Source organism: Callorhinchus milii, unplaced genomic scaffold (genome assembly GCF_018977255.1).
Source record: "Callorhinchus milii isolate IMCB2004 unplaced genomic scaffold, IMCB_Cmil_1.0 Scaffold9, whole genome shotgun sequence".
In the NCBI taxonomy this organism is placed as follows: Eukaryota; Metazoa; Chordata; class Chondrichthyes; order Chimaeriformes; family Callorhinchidae; genus Callorhinchus; species Callorhinchus milii.
The window spans coordinates 16,232,737-16,260,204 of NW_024704750.1; the positions used below are offsets into that span (position 1 = coordinate 16,232,737).

At 41.9% G+C, this 27,468-nt stretch overlaps 1 protein-coding gene across 5 annotated transcripts in view; it reads left to right on the forward strand.

Moving 5' to 3' along the window:
• Positions 1-27,468, forward strand: part of smoc1 (SPARC related modular calcium binding 1) — a 90,647-nt gene that overhangs the window by 39,663 nt on the left and 23,516 nt on the right. For all 5 annotated transcript variants that reach the window (XM_042338178.1, XM_042338177.1, XM_042338181.1 and 2 more), the window contains 2 exons: positions 2,532-2,614; positions 26,885-26,993. In XM_042338178.1, coding sequence (XP_042194112.1) covers positions 2,532-2,614; positions 26,885-26,993 — 192 coding nt within the window. The remainder of the gene's footprint in view (positions 1-2,531; positions 2,615-26,884; positions 26,994-27,468) is intronic.

A 27,468-nucleotide genomic window follows, 5' to 3' on the forward strand; every position in this document is an offset into this window, starting at 1 on the left:
TTTCCAGGGGTAATAATCCCTTCAAAATAAAAATAATCATTTGGTCAATGTTTGTGGGACACTGCTGAAAATGATAAGTCTCCCATTACTCACTGCATGCCTGTTTGTGGGACACTGCTGTGCACAATTGGCTGCTGCGTTTCACCCACAAAATACAGTCAATCTACTTTACAATATATTCTGTTAAGTGCTTTGAGGCATCTCAACGATGTAATTAGGATTATTAAATGCACGGATTATTATTAGTATAACCCCACAAAGGAAGAATCATACAATGTCCCATGGCCATAGAAATGTTTACAGGAGGATATAAAGTGGTGTAATGTCTGCAGAGTTCCATTCGGAGTAATGAGCTCACATGTTAGAGACATATTTTCCTACGTGCACAGAGGTTATTTTTTTTTAAAAAATGTGGCTGAAACACCCACATTTTTGGAAGTTGCACTAGTTTCAACCTGGTTCTTGAAACTATCCATGGAAATTCCAGAGAGAGGTTGTTGGAATGATCTCCTCTGAGATTCGTTCACACTGTTGTCCCACTTTCCTCTCGTCAATTACCAAAGGCGCCCAACTCCTCCTCTTCCCCCCCCCCCCCCCCCGCCTTTCTATAAGGGTACAGTTATATGGTCACCAGACATTCTCTCCTTGGTACCTCACCTGAGTAACTGTGTCCAAATGACTGACTGTCTGCAAGCTACTTGACTGGGGATGTGGGGGGAGGGGGGTGTGTGTGGAATGGAGAAGTCACAGCTAAGTTTGATCCTGTTTTCACCCGGCACCTACCTGCCCCGACCTACTTTTTTTTCCGCCTCCCCAATTTGGGGCCAATTACACTGCCTCAGAGGAGATCATTCTATCGCTGGAATTTCCACGTGGAGTTGGGATGCATGGAATTCCCAGTTTGGTTTGGATACTCTTAAGCATGGCGATGGGTTTCCGCATGTGTCAAACACCTGGCTGACCAAAGAAAGAGGAAATCAGCTAACTCAGCCCAGACCCTGATTTGATGGGCTGTATCACTGAGCGCTTACCAGGCACTGTCTGTTTTTTAACCCCTTAGGTCTTTTTTGGGGGGGAAACTGCATTTTCAGGCTGAGCTGGAGGATGTTACACTGTTTGATGCTCAAAGCCAGCTAGAATAATCCATAAAAACAGGTCAGGGATAGCCCTAGAAAACAACTGCTGTTAGAATTTTAATGGCGCTTCCCCCCTGCAACACACAGTTTCAGAAACAATTGTACAAAATGTTCTGTGCTGTTACCATTCTGTTTTTGTAATGAGCATTGGGTCTGCTGCTGTCTGTAAGATGTTAGCCAAATAGATGCGGCGGCAGGGAAAGCATTGAGATGTTGGGCAGCTTTGACCAAGACAGATGACCATTTAAGCTGGCACATTCTGCACTAGGAGGATGTGAAAATGATGAGTCTCCCATTCCTGCCATTGCTCACTCCATGACTGTTTGTGGGACATGGCAGTGCGCAATTGACTGGTGCGTTTCGTCCACAAAATACACAATCCACTTTACAGTATATCCTGTGAAGCTCTTTGAGATATCAAATGCAAGTATTATTACTATTATTACTGCCAGGGGTGCCTTTCTCAGCCTCTTGCTGCCGTTTCCCTTCAACATAGATTTGATGGACAGTGAGCAATACTTTACTGTAGCATTACTTGATTTGTTTTGTTAAAAGTAGGTAAAAGCAAGTTGGATTTGGATGATAATGAGGATATTATAATAATAATAATCCTTGTATTTGATATATCACCTGATCACGTCATCGAGATGTCTCAAAGCACTTAACAGAATACACTGTAAAGTGAATTGACTGTATGTTTTGTGGGCGAAACGCAGCAGCCAATTGCACACAGCAGTATTCCACAAACAGTCGTGGATTGAGTGCAGTTTTTCTTGGAAGAGATTATTACCCCTGGAAAGGAATCCATCAATTGACTAACAACTGGGTTCCTACTTACTGCTAGGTAAACAGGCGTGTGGAGTGAGGAAATCTGCCTAAGATTTCACCCTGACCAGGTCCTCTCACTTGCAAGGCAAGTGCTTTATGCTTTATCCAATATGCCACAGGACTCCACATTTGACATTTAAAACCAAGGTCTTATTTAGTTGCACGGTAAAGATTCCCTGACGCTCCTCAAGCAGAGAAGCGAGAGTCTGCCAACGCCCTGGTCAACAATCCTCCAGATAAACTTGATTGTTTACCTCTCGGCTGTTTGCGGGACCTTGCTGTGCACAAATTGGCTGCTGCATTTGCCCCCAGTCACTGCACTGCATTCAATAGCAATTCCCTGTGAAGTTCTTTTGGCCTTTTTGATGTGATAGACTTTATTGAATGCAAGGATTATTATTTTTTTTATTAACTGCACTGTCTGGTTCACGTCTAAGCTGAACCTTGGCCAACAGTGGCTAATTTACTGCATTATCCTCATCTGAGGAAGAAGGCCACAGGATAGACTGGCACGAGACCAACTGGTTTCGAACATGTGTTTTGAATACTCTCGTTGCTTGTTTCCAGTTACCAGACCCCAGAGTGTGACAGCAATGCCAGATCCAAGCTTTCCGAAGGAGACGACCCTTTCAAAGACAAAGAGCTGGCAGGTGAGTGCTCTTGTTCGGAGCGTTCCCAGAGCGTTACCACGGCAGGCAGCGATTAGAGGATATTTGTGGAGAAACCTCAGCCTCACCTTTCATAATGTTGCAAGATTAATGTGGAAAGTGACATGTGTATGTAAAGCTGATTGACACTTAGTTCACTGCTGCTGAAACTGAACAAAAAATGTGATGGTTGATTATTTCAAAAGATTGTTACCTTCACCCGTCCCCTCCCCACTCCTCCATCACTCCCCATCTTGTTTTAAAAGTCCTTTAAGATGTCAGTGTTGGTCTGATCTTCCTCTCATTAAAAATTGACACAAAGAAAATGTAATTTGCCAGTCATCTGGTGCGAATGACAGAGGCCCAGGGTTCACAGCTGCCTGGCCCCTCATTTACAAACATCCATATTTGCCATCAATCAGATGGTTCATGCTCGATTACTGGTATGGGTCTAGATGCTAGGGAGCTGTAAGGTTATAGGTGCCTGGGCCAAACATGCTGTAAGAGATTGCTCTGATTTAACAGAACTGACTTTTTCCACAAAAGCAACAGATACAGTGAAGGGACAAATAATAGTAAGAGTGGGGTGAGGATGGCAATTAGACATTGTGTTTCTAGTACCTCCTGTTGTTGCTGGAGTTGTGTATGGATTAGCCTTAGGATCATGAGACTGTGTGCACCTGGACACACACCGCAGAGAGACAGAGAGTGTCTTTAAAGCATTAAAGCACTTTGCGTATTATTGTAAATTCTGACCTTCTCAATGTGGTTTTGCAAGTTCTACCTTAAGGAAATACAAATTCTATCTGTAAGGGATCTTATCAGACCCATTTTTGAAGGCAATAGTGTTTTTACTTCCCCCTCTATCCCCCCACCCCCACACCCTCACCTACTGTTCTGTAGTCACCAACCTGCTCTGCTGAAAGTGCCCTATTTTCTACAGTTTAAACTGATAAGTGAGCATGTGGTATTTTAGTATCTTAAAATACTAGTATCTTTGATATCTTATGTTTTATGTTCTTATTTTAGCACAATATACAAGGTTGGGAAGAGGAGATGGGAGGTGGGGTTGATCATATAAATATATATTGATATTTGGTCAGCCAAAGATTTAAAAAGTTTTATGGTAGGGTGAATGTATTGTTTTTCATGTAACCGTTGTGAAACACTCAAAAAAAAACAAGAAATGTCAACACATCAGAAGGATGTCCCAAAGCACTTCCAAGGATATACTTACTGTAAAGTGTAGATACGGTATTTTCGGTGGGAAAATGCGGTAGCCAAATTTGCGCTCAGCAAAGTCCTGCAAACAGTCATGAAATGAATGATCAATTGTACCAGGAGATATTCCCTTTATCTTTTCAAATAGCCGGACAGGCTGAAGGAACCTTGATTTAACATCTCATCCGAACTTTGAACAATGTAGCGCTCCCCAGCACTGCATTAAAGTGTCAACCTAGACTGAGTTCCAAATCATATATGAGCCAGGCTGACATACAATGAACAGAAGGCTTGCTTGAGCACTCAGGGCTCTAGTCTTAAGCAGGTCAAGTGCGAATAAGCTTTGTTCACACTATCTAGCATTTGTCTACGATAAGGGATTAAAGCCCACTACTCACTGATTAGGCACACTCTGAAATGGATCTAATAATGGCTTTCCTACAATAAATAATGCGAACGATAATGTGAAACAGATTATGCTTAAACTGTCTCTTTGCATGTTCAAAAAAAGTGCAAACCCTGATTAATTCTAGGTCTGTGATAGCTGTTTATTTTTTAATTTATATTCCAAGTCCAGTTTGCTTTAAGAAGATCTATTGCTTTGGCAGACTTGGGACATATTTTTCCTTTTGAAAAACATCTCGGGCACAATTTTCGTTTGCAGAACCGTGACCAGCACTTGAAACTGTTTTGCCTGTCCTCATTTTATCTTTTTTTAATGACCTTAACTCCTATTTTCTAATCCAAACACTGCGATTGGGGAAGGGGGGAAGGTGGGAGGGAGGGGGATGGATGTGGGGGGGTGGTGGTGTGTGTGTGTGTGTGTGGGGGGGGGGGGGGGCAGGGGTAGCATATGTGCATGTTCTAAAGCATTATAGAAAAAAAAGTTTAAAATTCACATCATCCTCCTTGCAATAAATCACAATGCAGTCCTGACTGCAGATATAAGACAGTTTTTTCAGTCCATTAAATGCAACTCCTGCCGGAAGCTGTGGTTGAAGCAAAAAGCTTCAATGCATCTTAGGCAAACCATGACACATACATAGTAGAGAAGGTAATAGAGGAGTAAACAAGAGTGATATAGAAAGGGTGTGTGTGTGCGTATGGAGTTGGGTCAAATGGCCTGTTTCGGTAGCATTATACGTAAGGACGAGGGATAGATTCTTGGGAAGTAATGGCAGTCAGGAATATGGAGAAAGAGTGGAGAAATGGGATTAAAATTATGTTAAACTTCCACTGATGCAAAGAAATGGAGAAACAGACCTCATGAGCTGAAGTCTTACTTGCTGTATGTAATAGTGGGGTGTGTAAGAGCACAGCTACTAGCCAGCACTTTGAGCGGTCAGCAGCAACTGCTCTCTCGAACATTTACAGTCATTTCTCAGGCCTCTCCTGACATCGGAGCCCTGCCTGGCCTGTGCACAAGCAGCTGGACTGGAGGCAAAGGCCAACATGTCAGTACACTGTGGGTCTATTGTGTTCCCACATTACATCTGAACCATGCAGACATCTAGGCTGATACTCCATTACAGCGTTGGGGGAGTGCTACATTGTTGGAGGTACCATCCTTCAGAGGAGCTGTTAGAAATCGAGTTCCCATCTGCCAGTTGGACATTAAACATCCCATGGCGCAATTCAAAAAGAGAAAGGAGTTTCTCCTGCTGTCCCAGCCCTTTTCTTGTGATAAAGTAGTTTTATCATTCTTTGTGATAAAGCAGCTTTATCACAAGTCCTTCTGCCAGTGGTCACAACACGGATTTAAGGGTGCTTTTTGTGAACCCCATATTGTCCGTTTGGACATTTGCTCCCAAATGCAAAGCATTTCAAAATGCACAGCAAAAATTAGCCAGTTTTCATCATGCAGTCGATGTTGCCGTGGAACCCCTAACAAGGAAATAATAGGAATCACAAGGAGTGAAAAATAAAAACAAATAAAATAAATCTGGTTCCGAGAAGCCTTCAAGTGTAATTGTTTCCATTGCCAAATTGTGACAATGTTAAGTACAACCAGTACTTGGGCTGTATGTAGTGCGTTGCTTCAAAATTCTTTCTGGCAAAGAATGCTGAGAAGGGCTTTGATAAAACAAAATCAATGGTAAGCGATGACTTTGTGGGTCATGTTTTTTTTCTCAATAATGGCTCAAGGTGAGTGACAGCAGGTTCAGGAATGGAATACATTTCCTCTGCATGGGGTGCTTCCTTCCATTGGGCTGTCCCTCCAACAACAAACCCCAGTCTTAAAAGGTGTTGCTATAGTGGGACAAATCAAACCAGGCAACCTTCTGAGATTGCTCACTTTAGTGCCACGTTATAGAATTCAGGCAGCTGCCTAAATGTAGTAACTGGTTACCTAAGCTACCAGGTTACATTCAGGTAACCTCCCTAAAAGTAGGCAGCAAATGTAGGCAGCTGTCCAAACTTAACCAGCATTAATGGTAACCACAATTAAGATCCATCAGAGAGAATAGAAGTTCAGTCCATCTCTTTGCCTTAGTTTTCAACAGAAGGCTTGATCCCGTACACACCATTCAGTCCCTGGTTTGGTTCTTAGGCTTTGATGAGCTGCAGTGGAACATAACATGTAGGAGCAAGAGTAGGCCATTCGGCCCTTCGAGCCTGCCCCGCCATTCAATCATGGCTGATCTTCTAATCTAACTCCAGCTAATACCATAACCCTGCCTTATCCCCATATCCTTAATCCCTTTTGCAATAAGAAACATATCTATCTCAGTCTTAAATATGTTCAAGGACTGAGTGTCAACAGCTCTTTGGGGTAGTGAGTTCCATACATTCACCGCCCTTTGAGTGAAGAAGTTCTTCCTCAACTCAGTGCAAAAGGGCTGGCCTCTGATTTTAAGGTTGTGACCCCTGGTTTTAGTTTCTTCAACCAAGGGAAACAATCTCCCACTATCTACTCTATCATGCCCTTTGATGATCTCATAGGTTTCTATAAGATCCCCTCTAATTCTCCTCTCTCTTTCCTGCCCCCCCACCCACCTCTCACAGCTATTCCTGTGCATAGCTTGATGGGATGGTGAGTGGGCTGATTTCTTTTCAGGCCACATCAATTGACACTTACAACGAGGATCGGAGTCAGAATGTTGTAACAAGCGGTATGCTTTGGGGACTAAGGGAAACCGTGTTAGTTTTTCTTAAAACCTTGTGCTTCACCTTTCCCTCGTCCCCCAGGATAAAGCACTGGAGGGCTTGGCACCAAGGTAAAGCCAGACAGAATTCATCCCAGCTCAAGTGAGTGACAGGCAACCCTAGACCTAATCTCTCAGACAGAAAAAAAACAACCCTGGTTGGGAATCTGGCTCACTGCCCGTTCAATTACTGACACCCAATGCCAGAACCTGAAAATATATAATTTTAGCAGCTGATAGGCGACGGAAAGCAGGCAAACATTTAAGCAAAACAAAGACATTCAGTAACTCCCGAGTCCTGATCTGAAGGCTGCAACGTGTGAAAAAGCAGCTGAACTCAGCGTTTTACTGAAAACAGCAGTAATATCTCCTGACTGGAAACCACCTCGAAAAAAAATCCAACTCAACAAGAATTAATTAACTACAGGCCTAAACCCTTATAACTAACAAGCACACCTCGTTATTTCAAATCGGGAGAGAGAAACGTAATGTTCGTGACGCACAGTGCTCCCACTAAAAAACACTTTTGCATCGAATTTAAAGATGTATTCAATATCTGTATTTATGGGTGTCATCGGTACTGTAAATTTAGTGGTATGTTATGTATTCTTTGGCACAAGTCCATTGGGTTTTGGCAAAAAAAAACTATTCTCGATGGAACAGGCTCCACGGTGTTTAGCAGAATGTGATGAATGGCTGTTTTATGGTCACCAGTATTTTTGTAAGGAGTACTCTGTCCTCCCATTGAGTAAGAAACCCTATAGCCCTCGCATTTGCCAAAGATTGAGAGTGGGGAAACGATAATTGCTCCTAAATGGATTCTGTGACCACATTAAAGATGTAGCCTATTCCAAGACATTAGTGAGTGAAATAGCGAGGGACAGGCTGAGAGCTTTTCTTATTCCCTACAACACAGAGCTAGTTGTTACCTTACAGTTTCAAATTGTGGTGAATCGATGAAAACTGTTTAGAAACTTTTCAAGCGTGAATTTAATAGCGACACCTTCGTGCCGCAACATTGGTAGGGAGGGGAGAAGTAGCCTGAATCTGTTGGTAGCTCGCCTCCAAGACAGAAGATTGTGGGTTCAAGCCCCATGTTGGGATTTTGAACTTGTGGTCTAGGTTGGCACTGCAAATGGTACATTTCGGATCAAGTTGGACATTGCAGCATTGTTAAAAGTGTTTTGGGGGGCGGGCATCAATCGATTGATCGATCAATCTATCACGATTCCCAAATACAACTGGAGTTATCAGGTCTAGTATCAATAGTGTCAACAACAGCCAACTGCAAACTTTTAGTCTTTTAAATTATATATAGATATTTTGGACTTTTTTATTGATTTAAGTCAAACCCTATACAGCGCCTGTTAGCAGACTCTGCATCAGCTTAGTTCCTCTTCTGCAGAGGGCCCCGGTCCGTGACCAGATGGTTTACAATTGGGAATCACAAGGTGCATTTCCTGCTCCTAACCTTCTTCAACTGAAAAATGACAAATTGCTCCAGCAGTATTTAAGGGCATGCAGATTCCTACTATGTGAAAAGCGCTGTATCAAATGCAAGGGATTATTATTACTATTATTACTAGGAAATTGAGCAGTTTTGCATTTTCACAACATTAAACTACGTTTATAGAGAAATCTGACCTCTGACTGCAGAATTTCATTGTGAGGAAGGAGTTTGAATGAGAGATGGACTTTCAACCTCAAAGTGGATGGAGCTGCAATCTGATACAAGTCTAGAAGGATGCACGGTTTAGTTTTGGGAGGTCACATAGAGTTGCAAATGAGATCCTATTTTACAACAATACATTCAAGTTACCTAATCTATTGCTCCATATGGAATTAATCATCCTATTAGGTTTAAAAAAACTAGTTACAAATGTCGTATTGTATACATCACATTTCCAACAGATTGAATTAACTTAATTTGGCACTATGTGGGAGCAGCGAATTTGCACTCTGTTCTGTCACCTCTGCGACTTGGGTCACTGATACCCAGATTGATGGGATGAAGATCTTGTTCTGCTGGCTTTAAAAGTCATGGGGTCTATCCTAAGATTTGGAAAAACATAGCTCTCTTTATTAAATCGGGATAACACAACCCTCTATAAACTCACTCAGCTCCAAATTCACCGCACAAAACAACAACAAATTGGGGTGAGAAGATGATTGAAGGCACAGTCGAAGAGGAAGGCCTTGAGATGGGCCCTGAAGGAAGCAAGGGAGGGGCGAGGCTGAGGGGCTCTGGGTTGGAGTTCCGGGGGTGGGGGGGTGGGTGACAGAACGGCTGATGGCCTGACTGCCGATGGTGGAGTGGGTAGGGTGAGGGACCTGGAGGTGGCCAGTGCCTGCCAAGTGGAGGGAGGTAAAGGTTTAGCAGTTCGAATCCTGCTTCTTTTGTAAGAGTTGAATCATTTGGATAACCATTTCTGTACCTTTCCGAGTCAACTGCCTTTTGAAGTCAGTTTTGTTTTAAACAAGAAGAAAATATAACAGTGGATGACCAAAAGTAACTCTGTGGAATTCTGGAAATATATTGGTCAATTCAGGCTGCTGAGGTTTCAGGCTTTGACTTGAAATGACAGTTGTACTTATCCATGCTCCCCAGTGTGGAGGAATAATAATAGTAATAAGGGTAATTATAGTAGTAATAATAATAAGCCTTGCATTTGATGTAGTGCCTTTCACATTGGGAAGATATCTCAACCTAGGTCTCAAAGCGCTTCACAGGATTTACTTAAAGTGTAGTGGCCATGAATTTTGTAGGTGACTGTTAGAGTAACTCCAAATAGTGGCACAGGTTAGATGTGCTTTTTAGTGCAAGTGAAATGGTTTCACTGATGATATGGCTTGTTACTTGCTAAGATATGCGATTTGTTCCACTGGTTTGAACAGTGGATCCTACTCAGCGTTACCAGGCATATGTGTGAAGTGGTTTGTTAGTTCTCATCTGGGTTTCTGTATTGGGAAAGCTTATAGAAACCATGTGTCATGCACACCTTAGGAAACGCACATTGCAAGCACAGTTCTGCGGTAAATATACTTCCTGTTAACTTGTGTTGTGTGTTTTTTGGGAGAAAAGAGAAAATGCAGAAAAGAATGAGTTTCAATTTAAAAGAAAGGCATACCTACTTTCACATTTTTTTTAGGTTGTGGCCAATTATGTTAAAATTGTTTAGGAGGTTATGAGGCAAGCTGGGTGTCTGTTTTACGCATCTGCATTGTTTTAGTCTTGAGAACTGTACAGAGTTTCAGTGTTAGAGCGTTCTAGTGTTACCCAGATTATTAAACTAAGTTAATTTATTGGGCATTGCACAGTAAAGTTAGTTGCAAAAATAAATGAGAGTTTAATAAGATAAGGAAGTGCAGTCCATTGCCTTTAGCAGTGGACCATTAGACTTCCCACATAAGAACCCCTCACTATCCCAAAGCATCAAACTTTCTACTGCTAATAGTACTTGGGCTGTTGCCTCAGAAGGATATTACTGAGGGGCCAAATAATACCCTCTCTAGCAGGCTGAGAAAGTCTGACGGGAGTAGTGCTGTGAAGCACACAATATCTCTATCGATTGATCACTTATTTAAAGATTACTGATTGTAGTCTTTGAGAAGGACTGAGTCCAGATGGCTGTATTCACCCCCCTAGATCCCAGTTGAAGGAGGAAGTAAGGTGTTGACTTGTGATAAACATTGTGGACAAGACTCAGCTAGTAAAATTGCCCTCACTGAAGATCTTGTTGTTAATATGCAGAAGCAGAGAGAGGCTCTGTACCTGCTTCTCATCAACTTGGCAGCTATATTGATTTTACTTTTTTTAGCTGAACATTATAGCCAGTTAGCCTAGCTAAACATTTAAAATACTTGCGTTGCAATCTCAAACTCCCATTTGATTTATTTTATTCTGATTTAGTGCAAATTCTTCCAAACATAAAATATTCCAATGTTCTTAAAAAGCTGAAATCCTCTGGGGTGGGGGAGGGAGTGGAGGTAAGTGGGGCCTTGAAGCATTAGAACGTCGGCATTCAATCAACCCTCTGTGATGGTCTTGGTGCTCTTGGTGCTTCCGAGGCAGGTGCACAGTACTCCAGGGCGCTTCCCACTCAGCTCCTGTTAACCTTGCAAGCAAAATCCCTCACAGGCAGGGTGGGTCCCAGCTGGACAAACAGGGGCAAGAATTCAGTGGCAAACGGTGCAGATTTAGCTGGTTAAACTCCAGCAGTGCCCCAACACAAAACTTCTGAGTCTGCAAGCCTTAGCTCTTGTAAACCTATACCTCTTTGGCGTGTCCCTCCAGGGAGAGAGTGTGTGTGCTGCTCGAGACTCATGCGAGAACCCATTGTTACTTTAGCTGATCAATATACCCATTGCTGCTCATTGCTGGAGAGATAACCTAAAAAGAGAAAATATTGGGCTTGTCAATTCTGGAGGTTCACATGTCCGAACCTATCAACTGTGCTGTTCCAAAGCAAGGCTTAACCTCCGTGATTACAGCACATCCCATTGGAACTGAGTAATCTCTTGTGGTCTGTAACTATTCTTCTCCTCCTCCACATTCCCTTCCTTTAGGGCAAGAGAGTACGCTCACTTAATTAGTCACTGCTTTTTTGGCCTTTAGAGTTTTTGTCTGCTTATTGTATATGCAAACATTATTACTGACTACACCCGCTGCCAAAATCCCCAGAAAATTCTGTGAAATGGTTTCATAAACATTCAGACAGTTGAAGTAGGACCAGATCTTGAGGTTGTTCAAGATTACTTTTGCAGACAGGAGCACAAAAAGTTTGCTTTACCCTTTTGAACTGTAGACCCTATGCTTTGCTCCTGGGTGCGGCAGTAGAAGAGCTGGTTACGACACCAGACTGGGATCTACTCATTATTCAGCAGAAAAAAATAACCAATGCGAATACAGTTCCGATAATTCTCTTTTTTCTATGTTTCGCTCGTGCCGTTATTATCTTTCAACTTCTCCCACTGGTTGATGTGAAGGGGGACAATTTGGAACGAGCTTCATTTTCTATTAAACAGAGTCATTCATTGAAATGGCTGCCTCGTTACCTTCACTGGGTGACTAGTTGCAGAGGATGTGTAGGGACTGCGTGTTGGCACAAGCACGGAGCACGGATAGGCATTACATTGTAGATTATTTGATCGATGAAGTTAATGATTGTCACCCACCTCAGGGTTTATTTTGCTGTGGAACCCTGTGTATCACCGTATTGGGTTCAACAAATCATTCGCAGACACAAAATCTTCAGCCTGTGTATAGTAATACTCACAGAAGTCTGATCTGTGTAAATCGTATAATCACCCGGCCCTAAGTCATACATCTGCCCAAGTCTCTTTCAAGAGCTTATATTCTTTGCAAGTTTGACATAACTAAATCAGATCAAATGTATGGTCTCAACTGATATGAATTATGTACTTGCAAACAATATATTGATTCTCTCTCCTTCCCCACTGCTCTTTCCCCCCCATGCCTCCGCATTGTGGACTTTTATTTAGCTCACAATAACCCCAATGAAAAGTGTATGGTTTGCACATGGTTATTTTGCAATACAAACTGGACAAAGCCATGAACTGGGCCAGGGGTACTGCAGTGCACCGCGATGCTGTCTTCCTGTTCCTTCATGTGCCGACCTCCAGTGAAACAGATGTCGATCACAACTGTTAGTCATTATTCGTGAACTTGACCTGCATGTGAATAACTTCCCAATTAGCATTAAATGCATGTGGTAAAGGTTTGCATGGTTGCATAGGGACAATTACTTATCAGCGTTCGAATCATATGAAGCATATTGATCGCTATTGGAATCTGGTTCGAATTTAGGCACCTGTTAACGGAGAAAAGGACTATGAAGAGCGTGTTCTTTCCTGCCAATTGCTGATAGTTAACCAATTGAGGAGCAATAGCAGCTCCGGTGTATTATAAGAAGTGCTGTGAGTTGTTTGGGAGAGGTTAAGAGTGGATGGAGCAGCTGAACGGAGGATAAGTAGGGTGATGCCTGTGAATTTGCTGATTTTCATTGTGGTCCATCCATTTTTTGTTTACAACAAAAGCGTTATGTGGCAACAGTTCAGAAGCTGTTTATTGCCCTCCAGGGCCAGGGAGTATTAAAAACAGGAGTATTTTCTGAAACAGCAAAAAATGATCACTTGCCAAATAAAGAACAACTTACAAAAAACCTCAACAAACGTTGTCCTCACTTCCCCCAGTATCCACACATGTGCATTTTCCTTTGCATGAGCTACCAGACAAGAAAGGTTCTTCCACTCCCTGTACCATGGACACGGGGTGAACGGTAACTCCTCCTACTACTGTCCCCGGCTGAGATCAGCTTATTCAGCACATTAAGTGAAATATTCCTGGTCAGTTTGAATCGATAGTACACCAGGCAGTACATCTACCCACCAAGGAATCAGTGGTACAATTCTTAAATCTACCAAACAAAGACGCGGTGGTCAGCCAGGGCTCCCATTTCCAACACTTAGAGATGCATAAATTGGCTGCCACGCTCGGCCACAAAATACTCAATGAAATCCTGTGAGACGCTTTGAAACATTGACGACATGCTATATGAAATGAGAGGATTATTATTATTTGGGTGAACTTGGAATAGCCTGTGGAGGATAGCTCCCTCTAATGTTCCACATTCCTGATTGACACAAGACTGACTGAGCAATTCTCCTTGGTTCCCATTAGGACAGGATACTCATCTGGATTTCCTTTCCCTCCCCCATTGTGGATCTCATGCCACCTCTGATCACTGTGGGTCGTGTAGTTGAGAGGCCATTGGTTGACCTCATTGACCTGGGCTGGTGTTTCGAAAGATTTCCTTTCCTCTGCTCACTTGATCACAGAGAGAGCATCTGAAGTAGACTTATGACATGATGTGAAAGCAGACAGAACAGGGAGATTTACTCCAGAGACACAGCATGTTTAATTGAAAGGTCTGACCAGCAGTAGACCAGCTGGATGTTAACCCTCAAGGCTTTTTTGTGGACCTGGACTTGTGCTGTGTTTACTTTGTGCCAATCTTACTTTAGTTAAAAAAAGATCCGATATAGTATATTAATTCTCAATTGCAGAGAATACCCATGTGATACTTTTAAGGTAGAATTTAACAGAATTTCTAAAGTTTTTATGGCGATTTATTCAATAATTACTTTTTTTAAAAAAAGGCAATTCTTATAAAGAAATAGTGCAACACTTCCTAATTTCAAGACCATTGGATCAATGACGCATTAAAACATAAGTTTATAAGTACAGTTCATATTTTTGTATTTTACATCAGGAAGATTTCTCAAAGTGCTTCACTGGATTTATTTTAAAGTAAAGGGACTGCATAGTTTGTAGGTGAATGCAACCGCCAACTTGTGCACAGCAATGCCTCATAAATAACCATGAAGAGAGTTTAATCTTGTAGATTGTTGGCCAGGACCCTAGGAGCAACTTGTTAAAGATCCCTTGGCACTATTCGAAAAGAGAAGGGAGTTTCTCCCGACGGCCTGACCAACAATCCCCCAAATATAATTGGTCACTTACCCCATGGTTGTTTGTGCAACTGGCTTCTGCATTTACCCACAAACTACAGTCAATTCACTTTACAATATAATCTGAGGCACTTTGAGACATCTCAACAATGTGGTGAGGCGCTATATCAAATGCAAGGATTATTATTATTTTTTATTTGCGCACTGCAGCTGACAGTGGATGTTACTGGCATTACCTGCGTCTCACATTGCCTTGTTATGGCAGCTGAAGTAGTGACAGAGCACGTGATCTGGCCTGGCTGACACAGAAAGCAGCACACTTTAAGAAAGAAAGCACGTCCTTCCCTAAATGTTACAATTTCCAATGCCAAAACAGGAACAGTCCACAGGATTCTTACGTGGGTGGTCAGGTATGAATTATGCTCCACTACTTTCCAGTGTAGCAATGTTAGGGAGAACAATGAACCATACTAATGCGAAACCTATCTCTCAGACTGATCGAACAGCTCAACATTGCGTGGGTTAAGAACAGTTACGATTATATCCCTGTTTATTTTATGCATTTGGTTAAAATTTCAAAGACACCTAATGCTGATAAGGTGTGCACGCAGATATCTGGGATCTCTTCAAAACGGATGAAAGAGGCCACTGCTATCATAATCCCACAATGCTCGTTTACTGTTATAGAACTGATTATACAATCACCCACATGGGATGAAAAGCCCACGGACAGGGAAGTAATCCTTTCAATTGACTTATCTTGAAAACGTGTGCATTAAAAGACAGATTGCATTGTTAAGGATGGATTGCTTACCTTCTGTGAATAATAGAGCAGTATTTGAAGACTGCTGCTGCTATCAACGCAGTTTCATCATTGATCTAACATTTAGGTGATTTTACACACCTAGATGTTAGATCAATGATGTGTATATATGATATATATATGCTTTTTATATATATATATGTTAATATATATACACACATTAGAATACATTACAATATACAGCACAGAAAAAGGCCATTCGACCCAACTGGTCTATGCCGGTGTTTATGCTCCACGTGAGCATCCTCCTGCCCTTCCTCAACTAAGCTTTCAAGTATAATCTTCTATTCCTTTCTCCCTCGTGTACCTATCTAGCTTTCCCTTAAATATGCTATTTGCCTCAACAACTCCTTGTGGTAGCATGTTCCACATTCACACTACTCTGTGTGAAGACATTTCTTCTAACTTCTATATAATAATAATAATCCTTGCATTTGATAAAGTGCTTCTCACGTCTTCTCGACGTCTCAAAGCGCTTCACAGTATAGACTGTAAAGTGAATTGACTGTATATTTGTGGGCGAAACGTGGCAGCCAATTGCGCACAGCAGTGTCCCACAAATATAAAGGACTTTGAGACAGTTCAAATGTTATAGGCGCTATATCAAATATAAGGATCGGTTTACCCTTCAAGGGCATGAGGGGATTTGAAAACGAGTGTGAGGATCTTGAAATCGATCCATTTGGTGATAGGCAGCCAGTGGAGCCTGGCTAGAACTGGGTGTATGGAGTTTAGTGCGGGTGAGTGTCCGAGCGGTAGAGTTTTGGACCAGCTGAATCCTGTGGATGGTTGAGCTTTCAAGACCCACTTGAAAACCTTCCTCTTCAATGCCACCTCCCCCTAAACCCCCCAGCTCAGAGTCACAGTTAAACACACTGAAACCCTAACATGCGTGTAGGGCGCTATGTAAGTGCAAGTTGTTGTTGGAGCTGTGGAGAGCAGTGAAGAGGGCATTTGAAAGGTTGAGTTGGGAGGTGACGCCCGCATGGATGAGTGTTTCGGCTGCGTCTGGGGTATGGTACGGTCGGAGGTGGGCAATGTGGAGGAGGTGGAGGAAGGTGGTCCTGGTCAGAGACTGGATGTGGAGAAGGAAACACAGCTGTGGGTCGAACCTGATGCCTAGGTTGCGCACGGGTTCGGTGAGTTTGAGGGATAGGCCGGGGAGAGTGAGGATGTCAGAGCTGCAGGACAGAAGACATTGATGGGAGTCAAGGAGCATGGTTTCCTTCTTGTCAATATTTCAGCCCCGTTGCAGCATTTATCAACGTGGGGCAGGGTGACCCAATGTGATTTTCTCTCTCAGGGCTCACACTTGTAGCCGGGGGGTCGAGTCAAATAATGAACTTAAACTGCAAGATAAAGGGTCATAAAATTAATCAGACATTCCCTTTCACAGGCAGTAGCTTCTGCAATGTCTGGGGTCGTTATCTGTTGGGGAGGGAGGTGGGGAAGATTACACACTGGAGTGTGTAATTGGAATAAATCTAATCTCTGTACCTTTAACGTTTAGATCTAAGTGAACTGTCTGCATATTTGGAACAAGCGGAATTTGGAGCTGCTCTATAAATAGAGCTTTTACAGCAATGATTTAAAGGCCAGTCAGTAATGTAGACCAGACATGCTCATCCCAGTTAGTTGCTGCACGCTGTAGGCCATTCTTACCAGTTTCAGATGGTAACATGGAGAGTTGGGTCAAGGTTGGATGATGAATCTCTCTCTCTCTCTAACTGCCCGGTTTACTGCTAAAGATGAGCGGGATGCTGTTACCAAAGACATGTTTTGTTTGTGAAAATATTTAGTTTGTATTTACTGGGCTCTTGCTGCACTGACTCGGTGTAGCATTTTGTCAGCTACTTAATCACATCAGAATAAAGAGGGAATCACAACGGGGTTTGTCTGGCCCAGCTGATTTGGAGGTTGCATGACACCAGGCTGGTTTTGATGGTGCACAGAAGGATTTAGACTTAGTTTTGGACACCAGTACTTTTCTGAAAGTGAGAATTCACTCAGGAACATTAGGGGAATGAGTCAGAGTGACAAAGTGAATTTCAGATTGAGAAAACAAAACTGCTGCCAACCTATGCCGATCCATGGTCAAATTTGGTATTGTACGAGGCAATTTTTCTATCAATGCTCAAATCCTCATCTTTGTTACATTAAATTTGATGTCAGGTGATTTATGAATGATGTAATAGTTGTAACAGATTGAAGTTCTCAGGAGAAACTTTGGTGCTCTGTCCATTGTTCGCTAGGGGCAAGGAAAGGGGCAAGGCAAGGATGGACACGTTGTAATCATAATTCGTTCATGTCAGGAGCAAGTCTCAAACAGCTTCACAGTAATGCAGTGACTGTATTTTATAGGCAAATGCAGCAGCCAATTTGCGCACAGCAGTGGCCCACAAACAGCCATGGAATGAAAGTCACTGATGAATACCTATAGAGTCACTCAGCTACCAAGAGCACGGGGTGCTCTGTCTTTTGCTGGCTTTGTTACAGTGGGAGCCAAGTGGAACCTTCAGTCTTGTTTGGGATACTGATCCCAGATGTCTAGTTAACAAAACAGCAGCAACCTCAACGTGGTACATGGGCCAGACTTCAGGTTGGATTATTTCCCTCTTTGTTCCATTTGAGAGGGAATATGGAGGAAGAGGTACCACAGGTGGTTATGGTTAGCTAAACAAGCAGTCCTGTTGTAGGAGAATCTTTTGTGCTTGTTATAGTGGTGTGGTGAGGCATGGTAGCAGACCAAGAATTTATTTCCCAGCCGTGTTAGAAGCTGCATTTTAACTCTTCCCACCTCAGGCTAACACTCTGGATGTCTATGTGGATCCCAGCCATTCAAACCTATTTCCGTTTCAATCCTCACAATAGCCTCCTGTTAACAAGATAGTAGCTTCTAAATAACTTAAATGGAATACTGATAAAGAAATGTGGATTCCCGTAGTGGTTAGTTTCCTTACTCCACATGCCTCTGTTTACCTAGCAGTGCGTTGGAACCCAATTGTTAGTCGACTGGCGGATTGCGGATTGTAATTATCCCTCCAAAAAATAATAATTTAACCACTCAATCCATGACTGTTTGTGGGACACTGCTGTGCGCAATTAGCAGCCATGTTTCATCCAGAAAATACACAGTTCACTTTCCAATGTATTCTGTGAAGTGCTTTGAGATGTTGCACTGATGTAATAAGGTGCTATATCAAATGCACGGATTAATACAAAAATTATAACAATTATTTCAGACAAGGCATTTTATGAATGGATCAAGGTCTCTTCAGACCAAGTGTAGTCACTTGTTTGATCTTTCACCATTTCCAATTTAATCACATAACTTGATTGAAACATGAATAGTGGAAAACAGTTTGTAGTGGATTGGTTATAATATTCAAATAATAAAAAAACAAGAAAAAGGTAGGCTTTCATCATGGTTTCATATTTTCATTATTATGGTTGGATTAGGGGTTGTATGTTTGAATTAGGAATTGTATTTGTTGGATTAGATTGGATATTTTGCTGTTTGGTATATTGAAATCTCACACTTGGATCAGTTATCAGGCACCATAGTACAATGCAGCATGATAAGAGGACTTTCAGTGGATTTTGTGGCATTCTTTTGATTCCTGACAACAAATCTGAAGATGAAGCTTTATGTCTACAAAATACACAATCACTACACTTTGGAGTAGAATCCCGTGAAGCGCTTTGAAATGTCTCAATGACGTGATAAGGCACTATCACTCAAATAATAATTTGGTCACTCAATCTGTGGCTGTTTGTGCGACACTGCTGTGCGCAATTGGCTGCTGCGTTTTGCCCACAACATACAGTCAATTCACTTTATATTATATTCTGTGAAACTCTTTGAGACATCTCAGATTTTATTATAACAAATGCAAGGATTATTATTAATTATGCAGTCAAAGTCAAGCCTTTTGTACTTTAGCTTCCCAATATGAACACATATAGTGCACGCTGAAATGTAATCATGAATCAACATAGCATTAACCTAAAACACAATGCAACTGAGAAATCTTTTGAACGCAACTTAAGCGAGTGAGACCTTAGGGGACTTTTAAGGATATGTATTGTAATAATGCAGGTTCAAGTCTGAACCGTTCATAAATTGCTGGCAGTAACGTTAATTCTTTCTGTTAAGATGAGATTCTTTATTGGTGGGATAATTCCATCTTCTTCTATGCCACAGAAAGTAAACACCAAACAGCATTTGCTAAACATTTAATGACAGTTATGATATTTTAATATAATAGCAGTGAAAGAAATACAAAGCTCAAGTGCTTCATAATGTAATAGGATCCAAAGCTTGTGGTCAAATTATGTTGGGGTTGGTGTGAGTAAGAGACATTGAACATTGCTTCTGCCGGCCAGACCATACTGCTTCTGGGCAGACACAGGCGTTCCTTTTGAAACTTGGCAGACTCACAGCGGAAACTGGTGAGCATGCTGGAGCAAGTCCGTGCTTGCACACGTGCAGAGATTTCAGCATTGCTGTGGACCATTCAGGCCCCCTAACAATGTTATATCATTGCTGGGGTGTTGGTGGTAGGAAAGAGGGCAGGAGAGGAAAAAGCAGTGGCGCATTCACACCAGTGAATAGGTGGGGCGATATCAACTCGACATAGCAATGTGCCCCTCAGTGTATTCTGAGGTACTGAGGTGACGTAGATGAAGTCGAAGAGGAAGGTCTTCAGGCGTGACCTGAAGTAGGGGAAGGAAGAGGTAAGGCTGAGGGATGGAGGAAGAGTGTTTCAGAGTTCAATTGGGACATTAATGTCTTTCAAATACTGACTGCTAAAAAATAGCCATAGTTTATTTGGTTTTCTAACAGGACATTCCCATGAACCCAGAAAATAATAGCAATAGCCTGCAAAATAAGCCTCAGACCCTAGATTCTGAACCATCCTGCGCCCTAAAGGGTTAAAGACTCCGATTCAAACGGTCGGCGACTATTTTTCAGTTCTACTGAATTCTCAAATTCTCGTGGTCCTTAAGTTTCTAAGCCTCTTGTTTTGGACAGACATGCTTGCAGCAGCCTCGTTTTAAATGCATGTCCAATTGATCAAAAATAAAATTGAGAATAAAGAAAAACAAAACAAAGGCTAGGGGCTTATGTGTACAGACACGCACACACACACACATTACAGAAATGCTGGCAATCTAAATTTTGAAAGAGTTTTAACACTCAAAAAAAAACTATTGAAAAGAAGAAGACCTGAAAATGACCTTTTACCTGGAGCAGATTAGCCTCTCCTTATTTATATTACTAAATCACAAAGTGAATTGGCTGTCATGCTGGCGTTTTGTTCAGTGTTCAAAAGGAATTCGTTTTGACCAAAAAAANGTGACAGGAGGAACTGGTTTATTTATCAGCCACCGTCAATAAACTGCTTGAGCTAGGTTTCCTTGAGGAGACATGGGCTCCACGGGGGGAAAAAAAATATTGGCAAGCGCTTACTTTGTGAACGTTCAATGATACAAATCCTGAAATTAATTATTAGTGCAAATATGAGACGCTGTACTCTGCCCTCTTCCCTCAATACAGTTCCATGACACCAGTACCCATTTAAGAGCCTGTCTGCATTTCCCTTCAAACTGTGTTGATGAGCATTTTATCTGCTAGACATAAAGTGATAGGACATTGAAACAGGCCATACAGCCAAATGAGTCCATGCCAGTGTTTATAGTCACCCCCACCCCTTGCCAATCCTAGTCCTCTCAACAAAACTCCTCTATTACCTTTCCTCTCATCCCTGCATTAAATACATGGATACTATTAGCTTCAACTGCAGCTTCTGGCAGCGAGTTCCACATCCTCACCACCCGCTGCGTGAAGAAGATCCTCATAAACTCCCTATTAGATCTACCACTAGCTAAGTTATATTTACACTTTATACCAGTACCTATCCAACCTGGGTGGGGTGAAACTTCAAGCAAGTTTCTTTACTCCACACGCCTCTGTTTACCTAGAAGTAAGGAGGAACCCGGTTGTTAATCAATTGGCAGATTCCTTTCTGGGGTTAATAATCCCTTCAAAAAAAAAATTTGGTTACTGAATCCATGATTGTTTGTGGGATGTTGCTGTGTGGAATTAGCTGCCTCGTTTCGCCCAAAAAACTATACAATCAATCCACTTTACAGTATATTCTGTGAAGCGTTTTGAGACATCTCAACAACGTGATAAGGCGCTATATCAAATGCAAGTGATTATTATTAAGTCCATAAACTATAAATGAAAAGAGTGCGAAGACCAATGATAGGCATGCTCATTTCATGCTCACTTTATATTTCTTTTAAAATGATGCTTACTCAGCCGTTTGTCCCTGCAGCCAGATCAATTCTTGTTGTTTTACACAGGCATCTTGTACGGACACAATGTGCAGTGAATTATTGCAATGTTCTTTTGAGGACTGCTTCTTCCACCCAAGCCTGGCCCCTGAAATCATTTTTGACATTTTGTTTTTAACCCGTTTTCCATTCTCATACTTTCCTTTTCTTCCTCTTGCCTGAAGGCAACAGCTCCTCTTGGGTACATTTCCATGGACAATTTTCTGCCTGTGATATTGCATTGAGTGGGAGATGGCTCTCTCCTTGCCAGACACCCACACATGTTCTCTCCAAAGAGGGTCACTTCCATTTTCTCGTCTCTAGCTTGTAGACACCACAATGTGGACAATGGTTACGCATTTTGTCCGACAGTTTCTGAAAATCCAAATAATGGGAAGTAGTTTCCTACTGATATGTAGGAAAGGAAATATTCACTCTTGTGTTGACAAATGGCACTTGTTGTCCACTAGTTTAGTTATTTCCTCAAACAATTCAAGCAGATTTGCAAGGCAAGACCCATTGTTTGACATCTATGTTGGCAACTCCCTGTAATCTTCAGATAAGTATTAATAGGATCCCGTGCAATGCTCCCAAACATTTTTCCCAGCTATAAATTGTTAAGATGACTTGTTGTATAATTTCTAGGCTCACATCTCAATCTCGTTTTGAATAGCAGGATAAGAGTTGCACTCCTCCAGTCCTCAAGTGCAGCTCCTGTGTTTATGGTGGATCTAAATATATTCACGAGAGCCTCATCCACTTCCCCTCACGTTTCCTTCAGATGCTCCTTACCCTCCTTTTGTTTCTGGTGTCCCACACTCACCGTGTATCACATTTTTAAATGGGATCGGAAAAGTAAACCCAAAACAATACGTTAGGATAATAATAATCCTTGTATTGCACATAGCCCCTTATCATGTCGTCGAGATATCTGAAAACACTTCACAAAATGTACTGTAATGTGAATTGACTGCATATTTTTGTGGGCAAAATGGATGCACCAAGACAGTAGAACAAGAAAACATGCGTTTAGAGTCACAAAGGGCAGATAGCGAGAAGTATTTCTTTACCCAGAGAGCAATTGATAACCGGAATTGATTGCCAGAAAGAGTGGTTGAGGCCAGCACAAAAACAGTTCGAAGCTGCGATAGGAGGAAGTGGGGTGGGTATTCTGGAAGGATGATGAGATTAGATGGGCTGAAGGGTTGTTCTTCATCCAAACCAATCTTATGATCTCCAGACGTTATCCTGATAATGAAACTATTGCACATCCATTGCTTCAATGAGGCCCTAAACTGCTTTGTGCCATCCCTTTACTCCCCTTTTCATAGCACAAACCAAAATCTTCCACAGAGATTCAATGATCTTTTCAGCTGTCCGTAGTGCAGAGTGGATGTGCTCTTTCCACCTCACATATATTTTTTTGTTTTTTGCAGTGCGTTCTCATAAATTTTGCCGATGAGGACCTCTTGAATCAGTTATCTCATTAAATGTGCAAGTGTACAAGTCATGGGCCCGGTAATGAAAAACAACTGTGTCTTGTGCTTCTTGAATAAGACACCATTTGTCTGCCAAAATCTGCTCAGTCTGAAGATCTTTATTTATGTGAGTCACAGCCAATGCAAGGTTCCAACAGGCTGTGCTGGTTGATGGAGAGAGATATCATCCACAAAGAGATCAATGTATATTACAATCTTTCACTGAAAATCAGAGAAAAGGCCATTCAAAGGACAGGCAGGAGCTACAGTTACTATAGCCGAGAAAGTGAAGCAGTGATCTGAATGGAGCCTTTCACATAATAAAGGAAATCGACAAGGTGGTCAGCCAACAGTGCTTCCCTATATAGTGCATTTTCGCAGAATCAAAGTGATGCTGATCTTCAGAAAGAGCTCATCTTCAGAAAAGAAGACACTAAAACTCATAGAAACTCCCCATCCACCCTCCGCCCGACCAGGGCGGGTGCCTTGCCAGCTGTGTTAAGCACTATTGCTCCTGTGAAGATCCTTTGCGGAGTCCTGTAGCTTAGTGGTTAAAGCGCTCGCCTCACAAGCAAGAGACCTGGGTTCGAGTCCCAGCCTGGCAAAACGTTCCTTACTTCACATGCCTCTCTCAACTAGCAGTAAGTAGGACCCCGGCTGTTAGTCGATTGGCCGAACCCTTTTCCGGGGGTAATAATTCCTTCAAAAAATCTAATAACAATAAATTGATCAATCAATCCACGACTGTTTGTGGGACACTGCTGTGTGCAATTGGCTGCCGCGTTTCGCCCACAAAATATACAGTCAATTTACTTTACAGTATATTCTGTGAAATATTTTGAGTCGTCTCAAAGGCATGATATTAAAATGCAAGGATTATTATGTAACAAAGATTCAAGGTAAGCTTCCTATGGCCATGAAACCTTCACACAAAGGGGAGGGCAATGTACTGTACCATGTTGGTGATGTAAGATCATCCATAAGTTTGAAACTCCAAGAAAGAGAAGAAAACACACAGGAATGAAGTTAAACTGAGAGACACAGGGACAGCTCCTGATTAGCACAGTGGAAGGAAAATTACCTTGAATATTTTAAGAGCCAAGAGGGAAGAGGTAAATTTACCAGAATTGGGGTTTTAAAATATCAGTCCACAGTGCACAGTGATCAGAGAAGCATTTTAGTTGTTTTCAGTTGATCGTTTAAAAAAAATCTCTACAGATTACATTTTCGGTCATCTCTTCCCCCACTCCCAGCTCGGATATCCAGCCAGCAAGGTTAAGCTCTTTGAGATGTTCTCCAAAGTGAAAGCCGCTGTATCAATTAAATATATGATAATAATTGTTGAAAATAATAATCCTTGCATTTAATATAGTGCTTTTCACATCTTCTAGATGTCTCAAAGCGCTTCACAAAATATACTGTAAAGGGAATTGATTATGTTTGTGGGTAAAACCTGGCAGCCAATTGCACACAGCAATGTCCCACAAAACAGTCTTGGATTGAATGACCAAATTATAATTTATTTTATTTCTTGAGAGGTTATTATCAAGCATATGGAGTAAGGAAACTTGCCCAAGGTTTCGCCCTGCTGGGAATCAAACCCAGGTCTCTCGCATTTGCTTTTGCAGATAAATTTTACAGATACTGGCACCGAGATGGAAAGAGCTTGGAAACAACGCAACAAGTTGTTCTCAAACTCAGTCTGTGGAGACGCATCGGTAGTTGCTCCGTGTCGACGGACTGTCCTTCACAATCTGTTCCAATGGAGAATTAATACGATTAATTCTTCCTAACAGTGGAGTGTGAGAAATGGAAACACATTATGCTCACTTATATAAAAGAGTGGCTCTTCTAAGGTTGGGGTTAAAGTGCTTACATTTGAGAGTTCTTTTCAATGCCTGTGCTACATTTAAGGGAGTGGGTAATGTATTTGGTGCATGCCACTTCAAGACTGTACTTGATGTTTTAATTCTGCCTAGAATAGGCAAAGGTGAGTCAGTAGGTTTGCATTTAGCAGAGGAATTAACATCAAGCATAGCTGAACAATGAAAGGTTTGGAGGATAATTTGAGGCTAGCATTCACAGTGATCCCCAGAAGTGTTCCCTTTAGACCCAACAGAATTGAAACATTCCCAATTCTATTTCCTCGGCCTGGTGCCCAAAAACACGCACGGAAGGCAAGAGGTTTAAAAACGTTCCGACGTACACAAAAAAAACTAAAATCAAAAAAAGGTTACAAAAACTAGATAAAGGCCCTTTCAAAAATCAGAAACAAAGAATAGCAATTTCAACCAGTTTCTCACCATCTTAATGCTATTGTTCCTTTCAATTTTAACCCACTGCTTTCGTCAGAGTACGAGAGAGAGAACTGAGTTTGCTGAACGCAATGATCCCTTATGCCAGGTCAGTTTGTTCAGGTGTTCTGCTCCAAATTGTCCTTCCTGCACAATACCCAGTTGCAGCCATTTGACCTGGTATTAGTTGATGCTCTTCCCACCAGCTGTGTTCGCTCAAGCTAAACATGATAAGAATGCTGACCCATTGTGGAGTGTTCCTCTTGCATGGAAAAACACAAGAGAGGATTTAGTGCAGATGACAGGTCTTGGAGGGAGAGCTTGGCAGCAGCCTTATGTGGCACACTATAGAGATACGACACTTGGGTCTGTTTGTCTTGCAGTGATGAGCTGATCTGACTTTGATAGAGGTTTAATTCATTAGAAACTGCTGATTACAGTCCCCTCAACCAGGTGTGCAAATTTGCGGCCATCAGTAAGGTTTGACAGAAAACCAATGCGCTTTCCACACATAATAGCATGTCTCCAATTCTAAACAACCAAACCATCCCTGGTTTTAGTGATCTGCGTGGGAAAGACTTCAGTAAGGATGGGGCTCAACAGAAAGAGGACATAATTCATTATAGCTGGCCGAGGTACTTAGCTCCTCTATAATAAGCTGGTGCTGCTTTGTGCTAAACCATAAATTACTAGGTGTCCAACAGTTGTTACTGAATGATTTTCCACTGGTCTCTTCATTGGTCTCTTTAGTTCTACTCCAAAAGTTACAACTGACCAAGAACTTTGAGTTCTGTCCTGAACATGCATTATCTCATGAAGCTCCATTGGCTATCAGAATTGTGTTTTACTGTTGAATTCCTCTATGACATTGCCACACCCTATGCTAGGCAATCTTCTCCAGCTCCTTCTTGCTTATTGCTCGACACCCCCCCCCCACCCTACTTCTTTATTTTTAATATCAGTGACCGAACCTTCAGGCATTGTACAAAATACGCAGTCAAATCCACTTTACACTATATTCTGTTTAGTGCTTTGAAACGCTTTGATGATGTGATATCATGCTATATCAAATGCAAGGATTATTATATATATATATGTTGAAGAGGTCAACCAAAGGCACAGTAAAGATACATGCTTTTAGGAGCGAGATAGGAATGCACTGTCTGAAAGGAAGGGTGGCGGAAGCAGATTCGATAATAGCTTTCAAAAGAGAATTGGATAGGCACTTCAAAAGGAAAAAAAATGCAGGGCTATGGGATAAGAGCGGGAGAGAGGAATTAGTTGGTAGTTCTTTCAAATGCTGGCACAGGTACGATGGGCCAAATGTCTTCCTTCTGTGCTGTAAGATTCTATGATTCTATAAGTTGCAATCCAAAGTGATTTGGAGAGGCTTTGCAGGAGTCTGGGAGTGCAGCACAAACCAGCACTGTTACTTTTCACACGTGCTGTGATTATCACACTTATTATTCTGTTTACAGGCTGTCCTGGTGGAAAGAAAGGGGAGTTTATCACCAGTGTTTTAGATGCTCTCACTACCGATATGGTGCAAGCAATCAACTCACCGACGGCGCCTGCTACAGGTGGAAGGTATGAACCGCATTTTATTTTCTTATATAAAAAGGGCAAAACTTTCTTCAGGTGTTAGCTCAGGGAATCGCCAGAGAGCGACAGGATTCCTCACATGATCCCAGTTGGTGACCTTGTCATGCTTTTGTGTACATTCCTGAGTGAAGGTACCTCATTGTTCAAGGTGCGTCTCAAGAATGCATCTCTCTGAACGGCCTTTTGATCACTTTCCCCTCTCACCCCCAGCTCAGGTGCACATCTAGCACTTCGTCCACAAAATAGTTATTCTATTGCAAAATATATTCTGTGAAGTGCTTTGAGATGTCTCAATGATGTGATAAGGCGCTATATCATGTGCTCCCAAGGTAAAGGCATTTTATGACTGTAATCTGTGCTGTAAAACTTACGAGGTACAGATCTGACTTTGCGAAAATAACCTCCAGCTCTGAGGACTGTAAATGAAAGTTTAAGGGCTTCTCTTGCATTACTACCCCCC